Genomic DNA, 18,727 nt, shown 5'->3' on the forward strand with positions numbered 1-18,727 from the left:
TAATTTTTGTTTAAATGTTGTTTCTTTTTATTACTTAATTGCATATTACGCGATTGTCTTACTTTTTAAATTCAATATGAAGTCGTTTTTCGAAGTAGTGATTGAATTTTTTTTTTCAAACTCAATAAAATGTCGTTTTTCAGAGAGTGACCTATTACAAGCAATTATAATTTTTTTTCTTCTCATTTTAATAATAACTATTAGTTATTTAAAAATTAAAACTAATTAAATTATTTAAAATATTAATAATAAAATAAAATATATGAATAAATTATAAATTAATTTAATTTTTAATTTTTATTATAATAAATAATTATTATAATTATAATTAAAAATGACTATAATTAAAATGATTAAATTATATTATAAATTTCAAAGAAAATACATTAAAATAAAAAAAGAATACATCAAAATTTAAACAAATAATAATAATAATAATTAAAAAAGAAAATTATATTAATAACATTAAAATTAAACCAAATACATCAAATTAATGAAAAAATACATCACATTTGAGAGAAAAAAACATCAAATTTATATCAATGATGTCCACCTAAATGACCACCAATTCCACCTATAGGATGTTGTCGAGCTCGTTTAACTCTCTGAACGAGTTGAGGTTCTTCCCGTTCATCCTAATTTTGATCATTTTCCTCCATGTAAGTTGTACTGTAGGTGGATTAAAACCACTGTCTGTCACCCGCTTCTATAAAATTTTGAGACTGAAGATTATACATGGAATCAAACACAACATAAGTCGACTCAGGAGTTGTGCACTTAGTTCCAAACAAATTATAGAAAAGCCCACGTTTTGTCAGATTATTAGGGGTTGGTATTTCTGGCACCGACGAAACGTAATACTGAATCGGTGGTGGATCATAACAATGAACTTCAGTAAGGACCTGTAGGTGAGGTGATGATAAAGATGATCATGCTATGTTTTATTATTGTGGGGTTGATTGGGAGGTCGACTGCACCTGATGATATGACGGCGGTTGTAAACGGGGATCATAGAGATATTGTTTTACAGATATAAATAATTTAGTGTGTTGTCTAAACTAAATCATATATTTTGTGTTATGGCATAAAATACCTTTTAAGATGTTACCTTGCAACACGTAATTCGGACGCTCGTTCGAATGTTTAATTTCTTCCGTCAAAACCCAGTTCCAATTATCATCAATCCCACGACTCATGTCGACTTCATGGTACATTTTCATGTCCTCTTGTGGTTGTGGTATTTGTTGATGGAAGTCGAACTGAAATGTGACACTATATGTATGATGTTTTTCAACAATATGATAACAAAGCAAATAGGTACATGCAATACAAGTGACCCTCTCTTCTTCGTAAACTTCATGTTGGAACTCGAGATAAGGTATTCAATAAAACTGACATGTAAAAAATAAGCTAAAGTAATTATAACAAATATAAAAAATAAAATATTTAAAAAGTTCAAATAAATGCGAATGAATATATTACTTTCTCAACCATCGTGTGATCAATTGTTTTTCGATATACTTCTACGTCATTATGAGGAACTTTAGCGAAATTTAGACCACCATAATTAAATATGTCAAATATATAAAAATTAAAAAATATAATAAAATTAGTAATATAGTAAGCAATTGATTTTTAAAAAAGATAAAATAATATAGTTACTTTTGTGCAAGTGAAAATATCCATGGTTTGAGAGATTCTGGAGCGACATAAGACAAATGATACCATGCCCAGTTTTGCAACAATAATGCACATTCTCTCATAGATATTACATCGGGTTTTGTTGCAAGACATAGTTTTCTATAAAGTGTAGCTAAAACTCTTGAACTCTAACTATATTGGGATGTTTTATTTAAATATCTTAATAGTGAAAGATATTTTAAATAGACACGGTTGTTGGATTTGTAAGACATCAATAATCCTCCGATCATTCTTAATAATTTCTTAACTAGTGTAATTTTTAATATGTAGGCTCATTCTTAATATGTAGACTCATTCTTAATTTTTATAATTAGTGTAATTTTTAATAATTTCATTCTTAATTTTTATAATTAGTGTAATAATACATTGTCTACTGTTTCAATATAGGTTACTCGACTAATGAGCCTACATATCCATACTACGCAGAGAAATCGGCATAATAAACCCCGAAGGCTTTGAAATGGTTAGACAACATACCTTGACAAGATTGGATTCAAACATTCGATGGAGGTAGCCGTTGGGGTCAGAAGACAACCAACCTTGTAGAGTCGATCAACGCAGTATTAAAAGGCATGCGCAATATTCCCATCAATGCTTTGGTCCAATCAACTTATTTTCAAACAGGGACACTGTTTCCAACCATGGGAAAACTACAAGCATCAATTTTAGCTTCTGGTCAGGTATACACAGAAACTTGCATAAATTTTATGAAATTAAAAATAAGTAAATCCAATAGTCATATAGTGGATAGTTTTGACCAGAGCAACCATACTTTCATGGTCCACGACATAGTAGTTCCAAGGGAAGAGCGACCAATTGGTCATTTCAGTGTAAACCTTCATAACAAGTGGTGCGATTGTGGGCAATATCAAGTTAAACATATGCCTTGTTCACATGTGATAGCAACATATTATAACATAAAATATAATTATTGGAGCCTTATACCTGATGTATACAAGGTGGAAACGGTACTAAAAATCTATGACGAAGCGTTCCAACTCATACTAAACGAATGATATTGACCACAATATAAAGGTGTTAAGGTGTATCACAATCCACTAATGCGGAGAGTCAATAAAGGTCGCCCAAAGAGCAAACGCATTAGAATACAAATGGATACTACAGAAAGAGTACCAAGAAAATGCGTCGGGTCTCTGATCATACTAGGAAACATTGTACAAACGTTATTGGCACATCTACTCAAATTTGATGTATTTTTTCCTTCAATTTTAATGTATTTTCTTTTAAATTTATAATATAATTTAATTATTTTAATTATAATTATAATAATAATAATTAAAAAATTATATTAATTTATGATTTATTAGTATACTTTATTTTACTTTATTATTAATATTTGTATTTTTTAAATAATTTAATTAATTTTAATTTATTAAATAATTAATAAATAATTGTTAAAATGAGAAAGAAAAAAATTACAATCGTTAGTAGTAGGTCGCTATCTCGGGAAACGACATTTTATTGAGTTTGAAAAATAATTCCTTTCGGGTGGTCGCTGCCTCAAAAAGCGACTTCTATTGAAATTAAAAAGTAGGACAATCGCATAATATTTCTTTAAAGAGTGGCAATTGAGTAATAAAAATTTAAAAAAAAATCCAATTTTTTTTAGTTCTTATGAATTTTTTATGAAATTCTATATTTAAGAAGAAAAAAGGCAATTTTAATAGTCAAAATAAACACCCTATTGTTTCAAATATTAATTAAGGTGTTGCTACACATTTTAATTTTTAATAAAAATTGATTAAAAAATATAAATCGCTGATTTGGATTTTTCATATTAATATTATTAAAATTATATCACCATTTTACCGATTTCATGAATTATATGATATATCAAAAAAATAGATTTTGAATAATATGTAGCTGACGTAGATAGATTTGAGTTCTTCTACATGACATTGAAGATTTAATCAAGTGCTTTCTTCACGTAAAATAACAAATGAATAAAAAACAAAATACATTAGTTTGAGAAGATGGAGAAGACTTCTCAAATAATGATGATTTATAAGTTAACGATGAATTGTCAAAATGATAAGTAAGTAATTGATAAGATTCAAACAAATTATAATTCAATAATTCAAAGCGGATACTTATCTCATTCAAAATTTTATGAGAAAAACTTTAATTTATTTCAAATTTGTCTCAACAAATTTACAAATGTATATTTATGGTAAGATTATCTCTAAACCTAAATAGGACATAAATGACACTATTATCTTGATCCACATAGGACTTACATAATATTTTTCTAAAATAGACTAAATTTAACTAAACAAAATATTTTCAATAAATAAAGTTCATCTCAATGTATTAAAATATAAATTATTTTTATACTCTTAAAGTCCTTATTAGTAGCCGTGAGTTTTGTGAGAGAGGAAATAAATAATGTGATAAAAGTGGGTGTGATGAAAATAATGAGAGAAATAAAAAGAAAAATGTAAGAGAAAGTGCACTGGGAGAGAGCGTTGCATCTGTTCAAATCCCAAAAAATGAGGTATGAAATATCTATTAAAAATTAGTTATGATAAAATTAATCTTATATTTACTCTTTGACATGTGATATTTCATTTTTTTTCTCTATCTTCTTTTCAATCATATTTATTAACTCACATTTTTTTTATTTCTTTCTCTCTCAAGATATATATACATTTGAGGTGTACACCAAACAATTTTTAAATTTGATAAATAACTTTTAACCACTTTTGATTTACTTCAACATCCAATCATGTCTAGAAAAACTTTATATCAAGCAATCATCATTCCAAATTGCTAAGTTACCAAAGATCACATATCATTAGCTTTGAGCAATTATAGCTTATTTAATTCAACTTATTTTTCTATTCACTTCTTGTTAATAGAGAAATTGGGTTAAACACTTTGAATAAAAAAAGTTGGGTTAAACATTTATTTAATTCAAACTATACTTATTGTTATGAACATTTTACTGATGTCTAACTCCCTAAGTATTTCATATTATGTGGATGGTTTATTACTCTTATGACTAATGACTCTCACCTATAATATTGCTCTTTACTTCACATATTAGTGGCTCATTAAATTAAGTTCTTGATCTGTTTGTAAGTTACATGTCTGACTTAAAAATATGAGTTCTGTAATATTGTAAAGAAATCAATGATTATAATGCAATATTTTTTTGTTCTCTCTTTTCTTTTTCTTCCTTATCTCTATTGTTTTATACTTTACAATATTTTGCTATAATTATTGCAAATTTCATAATACTTAGGGATTTCTTTATATATATCTGTACTTCAAGTTCTTCTATTTTCATATCATAAGTTTCTTTTTCTTTGACAAATTTCATATCACAAGTTATAGTATTGAGGGGTAGCCATTGGTAGTTATAGCTCACTTCGTATTAAACGTAACAATTCAATGCAATTGCATCTAATTTTTTTGACAAAATAATATTTTAATAAAAAATTGTTCATATTTTATGTGAGTTGCTTATCCGCCCTTGTTTTTGCTTACAGAATATTAAATATACTACCAGAAACCAACTTTAAGTAAAATGTCAAAAAATTGAGGTTTTTTGAACATTTGCCTATTTTCCACGTTATTTCTAATTTTCTATGGATAAGCTATTTTACATTGCTTGACTTTGCTCTTGTTTTTCCATGTTTTTCACAGGTGTTTACCTATTTCAATTTTCAATAATTCAATGTCTTGGAAGTAATTAACTAAACTTGAACCATTCTTGGAGATAATCGACTAAACTAGAACAGTTATTCAGTTCCAAATCCTTAGACTCATTCTATCTCAGATCTTGCAACTAAACAGACTTTCTCAAAATCTATAATCCGTATCACTTTCTCTGCTACAGAATTCTCATTTGATGTAAATGATTAAATTTTCTTCCAGACTTGAGACGATGTGGTAACTAGCGATGTTCCTAACATAATAAACGTGCTCAATTCACTTAACAAATATAAAGTTTATAGTTCAAATATTGAGCAATGTTTTTGCAGCTTTCGTTTAAGTATAAAGGCAACATAAACGAATTCATTCATAGCATAATGCTGCTATCATTTGACCAAGTTAAGAGGTAAAGAGTAAATGAATTGTAAGATTCTTATCAACTCTCTCCAAAAGGCTGGACCAAAAAATGTTATAGCCACAGTTCAAATTTGGATGCTCTCAATCTTCGACATTAGTCCCCTGTACTCCACTATTTAGTTTGAATTGTATGATTTAAATACTCAAAAACTAAGAAAAATATCTTAAATAATTGGAAGTGTGCGTAATCTAAAAACTCACCCTTCTCCCAAAAATGATATAACATCCGATAAACTCCCCACCAAGCAATGGGAAAGAGCAAGAAAGAAAAAGCCTAAAACAAAAATCATTACACGATGTATCTCTGCAAATTGGTTCACAAGTTGAATGTCACATGTCCCGTGTAGAGCCTAGTCATCACTGCACAGCCTATAGTCAGTCTTCATCACATCTCTGCAACTACTTAAAGCTGTTTCTTCTTTTCTAAATTAGACACAGCAACCTGTTGTCGTCTCTTCCAAGCTGGGACCTTACCAGGAAAAGCCCACCTCAACAGTCTCTCCCATGAGTAGCATACCAAAAACATTAGAAAAGCCCAAATCAATAGTTTATCCCTCAAACCCGCTGGCAATGGCACCAACTTCAACCAGTCATTTAAATCCCTGAAGAGATCAGATGTTATCACAGTAAAGAAACCGACAGCAGCAACAAGGGCATACAGGAACGGTTTGTTTTCGGGAATACTTTGGTTGAAGGGATGGCCCATATAGTTCACAGCAAATGTGGCCACCTGAAGCATCATACTCACCATGTAGGAAACAGTATTTACCAGGTTGGGATGAAAATCTGAATCTGGTTCAATACATTCATCTGGCATGTATTTTTCAGCTTCTTTGACAGATTTCATCAGAAAAAATAGGTGAACAGAAAATTGTCCCAAGAGGGAAAGCAAAACATAAGCACAGAAGATGTTGGGGTGGGGCCGTTCTGCTGAGAGAGTGGGAAGAGGACGTGCATGTGAAATAAAGAGGAAAAATGCAGCAGTGAAGACGCCGCTTATTGTGGCTTGGACATCACCTAGCTTGACACCATCCAGATACATAACACTCAACACATATGCAGTAGCAAGGCAGTTGAGGCCCAGAATTTTAAACATCTGGAGGGTTGTCACTAGGGTACTCCGGCCTTGTCGAATTATGTCAGTGGTGGGACAAACAGATGCATGCTTTGCAGTGAATGGGGATGCCATTGAGGCATCACCAAGCTTGACAATGGGTGCACGGCCATCTCCTTCCTCATTAAGCTCATCCATCATCTTCTTAAGCTTCTGCCTTTGCATCTCAACAGCTGTTTGATGACGGTTAAGAGATGAATGACTAGTGGAGTCTGATTTTGAAGCAACTTTGGATTTTGAAGTGCCTTCTCCAGTAGGGCTAACCGTCTTTCCAGATGTTTCCAGTGCAGGCTTAGATTTCTTCTGCTTAACAGATTTAGAACCGTCTTCCCCAGATGCACCTGAAGAGGAGTTTCCACCTTGAGTTGGAGGCATTGCATTCAGAAGAGCAACTCCTACGTGGGCCTAAATCAAATAAGTTAGCTTAAGTACCAGACTAGCAGCATCACAGATTAAATACCAGTCATAACAAAAACCAGATTCAAATACTTTAAATTACGAAAATGAAAACTTTATGGAGAATTACATGGCTATAAACAAAAATTCTGCCAACGTATTATCTAAATGCAAGAGGACAATTTTATAACACTATTTTCCATCAGGACAGAGTAATTAAAGATACCGGAAAGGTTTGTTTGTATGGTGGTTTTTTTATAGGTATAAAGGTTGAAAGTTGTAAACAGATTGCTTTTTTTTTTTTTCTTAACATTCAGAAAAAAGATATTGTTGTATTGATTATTAATATAAACACTGGATACCTGCTTCAAAGCTCCAACATCATTGGTTCCATCCCCACACATCAAAGTTACCCGTCCCACTGTTTTGAAAGTGGTCAGGATAAGTTCCTTTTGCTCAGGAGCAACTCTAGCAAAAACCTGAGACAAAAGTTTGACTGTCATTGATGAATGCAGTTCAAAAAGCCCAGTTCTAATGTTTAGTTAAGCATGGATCAAAACCTTCACATAAGGAATGACTAGAAGATGAGCTGATGTCTGTTGCAACATCTCAAAGCAATCACCTCCAATACATAGATCATGAGTCTCTGACAAAGATTCAACCTCTTTGTCACTGAAACAAATTATACCTTTGCTCAGTCTAAAAATATATATAAAAGAAAAAGAAAAAGGAAAAATAACAAACAAAAGCAGAAAGAGTTTGGAAGCATTTGGGAGTAGGAACATCATCTTAAAACCATACATACAACAGCAAGTTATCAAAGTTAAAAAGAACAAGGTAACTAATTAGAAAAACAAAATTTAAAATTACCTGTAGCGAATGTTTTCATTCTCATCAGGGGACAGCCAATTATATCCTCCACCATTACTTGCTGGACTAAGGATTAATGCTGGTTTTGATATGATATGAACTTGGCTAGCAACATGGCAGGCTGTCAAAGCTTGGTCACCAGTAATCATCACCTATCAAGTTAGTCCGAAAAGATGTTGGCCAATTAGTTGTTCTTATTAGTTAAACATCCCTAAACCCTCTATCATGCACCCACAGCCACCCCCAATAAAATGAGAAAAGAAGGTTTGCAATTAACATTAAATCGAAGGGGGTATTTGTTTTGAAGTATGGAATCATATTCCCAAGAATATCATTATTAGGAATTCCATTATCAGAAATATTATTCCCTAGGGCAATCTACAAGTGTGTTTGGTAATTATATGATACTCCCAGGATTATGTTTAAAATTTATTTTTAAAAAAATCAAAAACAGAAAAATGTGGTAGAACATGGTCAAACTGCGAAATTACAGTTGGTTACTGGGAAAAATCCCACCGTTATATTGAGTTACTTAAATTTCAGAGATATTATGCATATTCAATATTATTGTAGGATCCTAAAATGCAAATTACGATATCGCATTTTCTGATTTTTCATTCCTCCACCAATCATAAGTAGAATTTCAACTTTGACTAACACATGCTTTGTGCCCCTTGCTAAACTTTCATTTTCTACATTGCTTTATTCTTACATAAGACGTGCTTCCAAGACTTGTCGATATCTCTAACACTCTGGGTTTCTTCTCATGACTTCCCACAACAATAGCCAAGAATTTAATCCAAACAAAAAGACTGGCTACAATTAATGAAGCCAATGTATTTCAAATCCTTATTAATAGTCTCCCACATGTCTGCCTTCATCTCCCTCAACCACTCATTAAAGAGGCATCACTTGTACTTCCAGGTTATGGAGGCTTGTGTAGGTCTATCACTACCAATTCGTGCTTCAACAGAAACAGCAATAACAAGACATATTCTAAATGAAAGGGACCAACACAATTCACAAATCACCATGCATTCCAAATCTTTATTAATAATCTTCTACCATGCCTTTAAAGGTCTCTCTCTACCCCTCATTAAAAGAGGATGCTATGAAATTTAAAATCATATTGAGGCCGTGTAGGAACATCAAGGCTGGTGTTTCTAGCTCTTCTAAATTATAAGATAAATTCTTTTACCATCTAAAATGTTCTGTTGTTTTAACAAGAGAAGTCAATTCATATGACACACTTACCAAGTCATGAGAAGATTCTTTCAATCCAGATAAAACAGTAGCGGAATCTGATCTTATGGGACAATTAAATACCTAAAATAAACATAATATCAACTTTTAGCATCAAGTCAATGAAAAGGGAAAGTGTCTAGAACTTACATAAATTCAATGAAAAGGAAGATTATTGTTACCACAAAACCAGCAAAAGTAAGTCCACTCTCCACCATATCCCTATCCAAGCTTCTGGCTTCACTGACCTTCAAGCAGTTAACAAATGATAAGTAACAGTCCAAACAAGCAAATGTCGAAACTTCAATTGATTTTATTTTATGATAGAACAAATGATAGGGGAGGAAGAAAACCAAGCATTCTACAACTGAAAGGAGGTAAAAAAATGCTATTCTGGTTCTCTCAATTAGACTTAAATTTAGGATCCAAGGTCATTGAAATGATACAACAGGAAAATTAACTTGATATGTTACATGGACTACACAAAAGTGTCAATAGAAATAAAAACAAATTAGAAATGTTCAGAATCAACACAGTTCATTATTAACTTTGGAATTACTAAAACAACATGGCGGGAACCTCTGATTGTCATTCCTGTTCCCCTTTGCATTAATTAATATATGAGGGGAGAAAGGTTCATGGGGCACATTGTCAAACCCATAATATTCTTACTGTCATATCCGAAAGAGACTTGTGAGCCAGAGCAAGAACTCGAGACCCCTGACGTGTATATTTTTTGTAGGTCTCAACATATGATTGAGGTACATTAATGAGCCTGTCTTGTATAATTTCTGGGGCACCCTGAAATATAAGGTAAACGAAAATTGCTAAGAGAGAATCAAAAAGGAAAATATAAGGTCACCACTGTTTAAAACATTATATATGTGGAGTGTAAATGTCCACTGCTGATCAACGATGCAATAGGAAACAAGATAAAAAATAAAGAAAAGGACTGTTGAGTCAGAATTTGTGCATCTCTGTAGTTTAATAAAGTTTTCTTAGTTTCCTTTCATGTTTTTAACTAAGGATGATAAAAAGGTTGTTTTCAATTTGCTGTCTATAAAACATTCAAAACAGAAAATAAAGTAAAACATGAAACTTCTAAACACAACTTTAAAAAATTTGGGCTTTTAAGGTTAACAACAAAACTAGGTCGTCTATTTATTGCAAAATGTAGCATCCTCAAAAGCTCTTACAAAACAAAGACTGTACTTGTCAACAACCAACTACCAACCCCTGTTCGCAAAAAACAACTAAAGGAAGAAAAAAACATAAGGATTACTATTTACCAAGTTCCATATTTAAAGCTTGTTGTGGCGTGCACTTGCATGCATTGTTTTCTTTTGAATGAACAATTGGTTTAAGCTCATAAAAAATCGTTTTAAGTATTTCATCTTTTTGCTACAACTTTTTTTATGATAAAATTTCAAAAAATGCTTAAAATGAAAAGCTATTTTGAGTAATTATTCATAAAAATCGTTTTGACATATATGTTTTTTTTTAAATGCGATTTTTATTTATGTTAAAATCTCCAACAATGAATATCTATCTAAGGTACTGAATGTCAAAATTACTTTTTTAATCTATAACAAATGAATTTGAAATAGCTTCTATTTTTGAGTAACTTCTCATAAAAATCATTTTTAGAAATATTAAGTTAAAATCATTTTTTTAATAATCCATAAAAAAGGTCCTAAGACAGGTTAAAATTGTATTTGGAAATTAGGTAACACACTTCAAATTTAAATACATAACTAGTGATGTATGACAACACATACACCCATAATGGATCCCACCTTTACACGAACCCTAATGTGGCAGGATCTTTAAACCACCTCGCTGACCTTTTACATAAACTAGAGGAAAAAATTTAAAATATAATCCAATCTAACATGACACAATAAATAATAAAATGTTCACATCAAATACTACTTTACTAAGTCTAAAAATTTAGATATACATTTTCTATTTTTTTAAATGTAAGTAAATTCAGGATTTTTTCTCAATTTGTATCCTGATAACATTCAAAAAGTAAAAAATAGAAAAGCAACAATCTATATTAAATAAATATAATAAAATTGCATAAAGTATATTATCTAAATTGATTATGGCAATAACGTATATGCATATATGAATTGTATCAGGTGAGTGTAAAATACAAAAAGGTAATCTTGAGTATTTCAAGTAACATTAATCTTGACTATCTAGGCATGACAAATATTTGAAGATATGTTAAAATATTCTAGTCTACTATGTGTGTTAGTTGTGGGTAGGTCTGTGGATGCTGTACTGCGCACAGCAGCTATGAAACTGTACATTTCACTTTACTACTATAAATGTGTTACCCCTTTGTAAATGAAATAATAATGAAAAATAACAGATCCAGTTCTCAGAACCATCTCTGCATTCCCTAAACTTTTTCTAACATGTCAGTCTCAAACTCATTGATGATTGATTACTTAGCCCAATCCAAACATGGGCATTTTATATCATCTATTTTCTTTCCCAATGTGGACTACAATTATTGACCATTTCTGCATTCATAACCCCAAAAAACAAAAGCTACAAGTGTTATACTTTTGTAATCTAAATCCATTGTTTCATTTAACTACAAGTCAAAGGACCTCAAAAATAGCAGTGGTAAAATTAAGCATACATACAGAAGCAACTTAAATCCGGAAAAGACGTGATTGGGTAAGATGCAGTTACAAAAATTGCATATTTCTATCGATGACAATGAGAAACAAACTAACCTTCACAAATGCAAAAAATTCCTCCTGAATACGAACAACAACTGCCATTCGTTTTAAGTGAGATGCAAAATGGTATCGCTGAACAATTTGGACGGGATGGCCATTTCCCCTGAAATTTGATAACAAATCAGGATAAAACAAAGATGGCAGAGAAAAAGCTGTAAACAGAAGGGCAAAATAATCAAGGGGGGAAAAAGAACAAAAATAAGTAACCCAAACCATGGTTATCAAAATACAGAGAAAAACATTCACCTTTTAGGAACAGCCTTCTCATCAGATTTATAACTCCAATCGATTCCTTTAAGTGCAGCCTTCTCAAGAGGATCACCAACCTGTGGGATATTAAGGAATTTATATAACATAGTGTCAACAAACAATAGCAAAGACAAAGGGGCAAAAATCTTAAGTCTTTCTAGCTTGCAAGCCAACATAAAAAAAACCTATTGCCCGTCAAGCAGAAAGCACGAAAAATATTTGTATCCAAGAAAAGTAGAACTTGGAGTGCCAAAGAATAGTGGTACCCACTAACCCAGATTCAGTATGGCCCCAGTTATTAATGAGTAAATGATGAATTAATTGTGATTTCTCATGTCTCACTGATTAGTCATCCCTTCAGAATTATCCATGACTGTGCACACCAATCTCAGTCCCAGTTTAACTTCTAATTTTTATTTTTTTGGGTATTCTAATTTGTCATCTTGTTCGTGGTGGATTTGGAGAAGTTTTAGATCTTGTTGCATATAGTTGCTTGCTAGGAAGTTCCCGCCAATGATCATTACATAAGTCTCTTCTCTTCCACCTTGGTTATGCAACATTCTAACCAGTTATTTAAGCTGATGCTTATTCCAGTTGACTTGCTGATTTCTTTCCATGATGCCAATGCCTCCAACATCTTAGGCGCTCTGCTTGGGAGTTTGGTGGGGAGGGTAGGGCTTTGGGAAGAGGGAGGAGAGGAAAAGAAAGAAATCTTCCACCTTATTTGTGAGTGCTTTTGTAGAAAATGAGAAGGGAAATCATATAACTAAATATTTTTAATTTTGATATTATTATAAAGATATGAAAAGGATTTGAAGAATTTATCTAAGCCCTCCAAAACCCTCTAAAATCCTCCTCCAATATATATTTTGTGTACCCCCAATTTAAGGAGATTCTATCTAGCCATGTTTTGTGGGTGCCATGATACATTTTCCTTTTTAAGAATTTATTTGTAACAAGTTAAACCTTAGTATGCTTTAACTTAAGGTAGTGTTAATATATTAAAAAAACATTGCATGATATTCGGATTGAATATTAGGGTAATTCGAAACATCTTTAGATCATCTCTTAGAATTGATTTCAATGCTTCTTTAGATTTCATTATTTGCTTGCTTATTTAATTAGGCATTAGGATTAGGAGTCTAGTCTAGTATTAATATATGTTGTTGCTTAGTCTTTTGTACCAAAACCATAATTACACGTCAAAGCCTTCATAGTTTCTCTTCCCTTCCTCCTCATCTAAAACCCGATAACTTCAACAGGTGTCAGTTGACTCAGTTCCTTATCTAATATGTGAACTTGCCCATTGATTCGATAGAAAACCACAAGTGGTATACTTCTCCCTTGGTTATAATGTTATCAAGCTGTACATCAAGTAATCAAGAACCGTCTCATATTCTTACATAGATGAGCACAGAGGTCAAGCATCCATGATCTTAAATGTTAAACTCAGTCTCACTAAGTTTCTTCACAAAAATCTACACTACAAAAACTATAGATGATGATGAATTCAGGAGGAGATAGTTTGAGGGGAAAATATGGAACTGTGGCATGCAACTATATTCAAATTCAACAGCATAACAAGATCTGATAAAACTGAAGTTAACCACCCACAGAGAGAAGAGAAGCATACCAGCTTATTCTCAACAAATACCAATGCATGGCAAGAAGCCAGGATTTCTACTGTTCTCGCAGGCACTCTACTCATATCAGATTCCAAATCTGTAGTTTCTGCCAACCCAACAACTCCAGAAAATTCCTATTAAATGGGAGTAAAAGTGTTATATTGCAGAATATGATCTAAGATGATAAATCAATACCATGTGTTATGTTGGTATACCATGTCATCGGATGTAAGTGTCCCAGTCTTGTCAAAACAACATATATCAACCTATAGGGCAATGTATGTATTGGAGGTTCAATAAAAACCAATGTCAGTATATGATCTATAACAGACAAAGAAAAGAAAGTGCAACAGCAAAAACAGTAAGCCTCGAAGTACCTTCCCAGCAAATGGTATTCGAAAAGGTTCTGTGCAAAAAATTCCACGGCGTGCCAGTGCAATCAGAGAAGTATTAACGGCTATTGATAATTCCATTGGTAATTCAGGAGGTATCACAGAAGTAACAATAAGAGAACAACTTAGTATAAGTTTATACTTGCTCCTTGAGGCGTCTTCTAGCCCCTGCAGCATATATCATTTAAAACTTACCAAATCAGATCACAATTCACTATCAAAACCGAGCCATATATTTACCATTCACCTGTAGGGAATCATTACCTTAATAAGAACATAACCGGCTGCAATTAGAGCAAATACAACCAAGAATAAAATGAACAATCCACTTTCCCAGCTATTAGCAGTCACCTATGATTTAGTGAATTCAGAAAGCAGGGGGAAAAAACAAATTCATCAAAATGAGGCTGTATATATGTTTTGGGGGTTGATGAAGTCTATATCAAGTTACCCTTTCTGTAGAGAATAAGATTGTTCGCATCAACTTTCCTTGACTTGTTTCGAAACCCGTTCTCAGGACAACAGCCAAGCAGCCACCATCAGGTGTTTTTAGAGGAAAGGTCTGACTCCAGCAAGATTTTTAAAAAAAAGGATAAGAAGCATGAACATGAGCACAATATTAAATGAAAATACATAGATTTCAGCCTGAAATAACCTTGTCTGGAGAGTGCTGCAATATTTTAGTTCCACCAAATAAAACATGGGCTTTGTCTCGCTTTGCTGACAACTTCTCTTCCATCCCCCTACCCGCAATAGAAATCTAAAAGGAAGATCATATCTAAGTGAGAATCATCCTAAAGAACACCATGACATAAAGAGTCTCCAGTACTCATGGGCTTTATCGGAGTTGTATTGGATATGCAAGATTAAAGATGTCCTCTTCCGGCCTTAGTAATTTTCATGGGAAAGATGGGCCCAAGATGATGATGAATTCACAAAATCAGACACATAATTACATACACATAACAAGAGTAAACATAGACATGCAAATAAATTAATATTTTGGAAAGAAAAAACTAAAATAAAATTTATAGTTTTATGTAAATCATATAGCAATAGAATCACATCGCTGTAGGCACATATAGTAAATAAAGACAGGAGGCACAAAAAATAGCATGGCGGAACTAGAGCTCAGTGGTGAGTATAGGTCAATTGGTCAAACAAATATTAAATAAGCTAAGCTTGACGGGTAAAAATCAACACCATTACTTCTAAACAGACATGTTAAGAGTCCCACGTTCGATGAGAAAATGTTTGACAATATGTTTATAAGTGGGGTCAGTCCTCACCTTACAAGCTAGTTTTGTAAGGAGTGATTTAGGTCTAACTCAAATTCTAAGATGGTATCAAAGCTTATCCAAAATCTATTGGGTCACCTGCTATTAGGTCACCGCTATCAGGTCACTCGGTCACGCTCCGTATGTCCATTCTTGGACATGAGGGGGGGTGTTAAATATTGGTTGAGATCAGGCATGGCAATGTGTTTATGGGTGAGGGCAGTTCTCACCTTACAAGCCAGTAGGGGTTAAAAGCTAGGCTCATCCCAATTTCGAAAAAGACAAAACATGTATCAAAAATTGAAGCAAAATGTTTCATCATACCAGTAATATCTTCTAAACAAGACTAAGCTTCGTGGGTAAAATCAATACCATTACTCCTAGTACGGAAGTACTCAACAAGTAACTGCAGTCAACAATTTCCAAACCAGCAAAAGAATGGTAACAAACTTTGCAATCAAACACAGAATCATGAACTTCTAAAGTTTAAAAAATATATACAGTCCTTTGCCCCACAAAACCTACTTAATACTTTTTAAGCATCACATATTCATACTGATTAGACAGTAGACATGTATCTTAGCAATTAGTTCAGAAAAGAGAAACACCTTCCATTGAGGAGTAGACTCGCCTGTGAGAATGGCTTCATTCACAATTGCACTTCCAGCCAATATAAGCATGTCTGCAGGTACAGATTTCTCCTCCCCGTTCTGACCAGAAGAGCGACCTATAGAGATAACATCCCCAGGCAAAAGGTCTGTTCCAGAGAGTTTTACCCACCTATAATCAACCCAATAGACAAGAAAGCTTTAAAATTGCACTGCTTAAACCCAAATACGAGCTTGCTAACAGTGAGATAACGTACTTGCCACCACGATGTACCATCACTATCTGATTATCTACTCTCACGCGTCTTAACTCAGTCAGAGTCCTCAACCGACTTTTTGCCATGGTTGACTCAAACATAAACAGCATGAATAGAGTGAACAAACTATAGTACCAATATTCGTCCAAACACCAAAGACCAACACAGAAAACCTGGTCATAATATGAACAAGAACCAGTCAAATCAAAAGTTAGCATGAAGACTAAAAAAGATTGAGAAAAAATAACATCAAAGAATTACCTGAAATACGAAAAAAGGTTCCATGCAGTGCTCTTTCATCAATTTCTGAAATGTTGGCTGAGGATAATCAAATCTAGAAGATCAACAAGCAAAACATTAGAAGATCAAAACTAAAACATAATTGTAAGAGGTCAAATTATAAAACATGTGCCTTTTTGTGAAAGACAGAAGAAATCAATAATCATCACAAAGACCAAAGTAGGTGATGCATCTAAAGCATGTCTAATTCTTAAAATTTGTATAAGCGCAAAATTTCAACTACAAACACATCATAATTTCACCACAAAAAATAGTATTCTGAAGGGAAGTAGATATATGGGGGGGGGTTAATGACGATGATAAAAGAAAAAGGAAACCCACACATTCCGCCCCCATTTCTCAGTAGCGGCAAGAACTTTGGCTTCGGAGCCATGGCCACTACTCTTGAGATAATATCCAAATGTTTCCTTGGTAGGGTAGGAGAGTTTGCAAAAAGTCCCCTTCTCCTTTGAATAAACAAAACATTGTTTTCTAAAATCAAAGTAAATCTCTTCCAGATCCACTGCTGATGAAGAACCTGTAGACTGCACAAGCAAATACTTCAGCATTGTAGACAACCAAAGCAAGAACCTTTAAGAAAAGACCGAAACTAAAAAAAATGCTCAACAAAACAAAGTGAGTAAGAGCAGGAAAAAATATTTAAACAAAGAAGCAGCTAGTTTCACAGACTACATAACTTATAATTAGCAAGCAAAGAACGCTTTATTATCCAAACCATAGGCAACCAGTCCATGCATATATTGCAAACTGCAGAAAAAATAACTTTCTTATTTTCATTTTAATGGGCTGCAAAAATCTTATGGTTCACTTATCCAGTTTTTTCATGCATAATATCCATATAAATTTCTCCCTTTAAATTTTGATATATTTTTCTCCTCTTAAATCCATTATCCAAAAACACGTGTGTGTATACACACACTTCCCCATAGTGCTACAGCGACTATGAGATACAACACACTCAAAAGAACGAGAACTTAAAAAATATGAAGCGTTCCAAGGTCAAAAAGCATCATCAAAAGTTCATCTTTTCAATACTATTCCGAATACATCCCTCATTTCTCACCACTACAAAACAACACAAATTAAAGTACTCAAAAGAAGAAAATCACTTCAATTTCAACTCAATCATAAAAAAAAATGAAAGTAAAATACTTACTGATTTTCGAGAATGAAGCAGCACAACTTCTTTAGAACCAGAAAATTTGGCCGGAGTAATTTTGCAAGAATCAGCCTGATCAATATTTTTAACCTACGAGCAAACAAATATTATAAAACAAATGTGCCAAAATTCAATAAAACGAAATGAATATACGCAAGTGAAAATGACGATACCTTGCTGTAATATGCAAAACATTTGAAATCAACGGACCAACCGGTGAAGAGACAGACGAGGATGTGAAGAGAAGCGAGTGCACCGAAAACAATAGCGGCATCGATGAAATCAAGACTGGGAAAAATAGTTGAAACCCAGGCGGCGTATAAAATAGCGAAAGGCCAAACGTCTAAGCGCCATGGCCAGTGCTTCTTTCTCAGTAAATCGACTTTATCTACCACCTTGCCGCCGACGTGAAAACTGGACATTTTGTGTAATCCGATCGGAGAGTGAAGAATTAGGGTTTGCAGATCTGATTGAAAGTGGAATGGTTGAAGGACTCGCCACACGCGAGGATGGATTTGGTCTCTGTATGCGACTCTTCGCAACTTTGATTCACCCTCAAGTCTCTCGTTTCCTGCTTCTTTATTATTACTTTCTTCAATCAAATCTCTCTCTATCTAACCTTTTCTTTCAAGGAGTTCTTTTTTGACAAAAAAATTAAATATCCCTCGCTCTTTATTTCAAAG

The 18,727-nt window shown here is 33.0% G+C and overlaps 1 protein-coding gene across 1 annotated transcript; it reads right to left on the reverse strand.

Moving 5' to 3' along the window:
- Positions 1-5,786: 5,786 nt before the first annotated feature.
- Positions 5,787-18,713, reverse strand: LOC101511566 (probable manganese-transporting ATPase PDR2). Its single transcript, XM_004502960.4, has 21 exons — positions 18,218-18,713; positions 18,042-18,134; positions 17,207-17,409; positions 16,847-16,919; positions 16,586-16,758; positions 16,329-16,500; positions 15,099-15,203; positions 14,895-15,005; positions 14,708-14,794; positions 14,429-14,611; positions 14,267-14,317; positions 14,060-14,185; positions 12,424-12,503; positions 12,172-12,280; positions 10,091-10,219; positions 9,601-9,666; positions 9,431-9,502; positions 8,177-8,328; positions 7,867-7,978; positions 7,669-7,785; positions 5,787-7,315 (listed from the first exon to the last, which is right to left on the reverse strand). Exons 1-21 carry the CDS (start codon positions 18,464-18,466, stop codon positions 6,200-6,202), a joined length of 3,579 nt encoding a protein of 1,192 aa, XP_004503017.1. The 5' UTR covers positions 18,467-18,713; the 3' UTR covers positions 5,787-6,199.
- Between the last annotated feature and the right edge of the window lie 14 nt (positions 18,714-18,727).

This window comes from Cicer arietinum, chromosome 5 (genome assembly GCF_000331145.2).
Source record: "Cicer arietinum cultivar CDC Frontier isolate Library 1 chromosome 5, Cicar.CDCFrontier_v2.0, whole genome shotgun sequence".
NCBI lineage: Eukaryota > Viridiplantae > Streptophyta > Magnoliopsida > Fabales > Fabaceae > Cicer > Cicer arietinum.

Coding starts and splice junctions, on each gene's coding strand:
- LOC101511566 (XM_004502960.4), bottom strand. CDS start 18,466: ATGTCCAGTTTTCACGTCGGCGGCAAGGTGGTAGATAAAGTCGATTTA. Junction 16,920..17,206: donor GAGAAATGGGGGCGGAATGT/GTGGGTTTCCTT, acceptor TTGATCTTCTAG/ATTTGATTATCCTCAGCCAA. Junction 14,612..14,707: donor CCGGTTATGTTCTTATTAAG/GTAATGATTCCC, acceptor TATATGCTGCAG/GGGCTAGAAGACGCCTCAAG.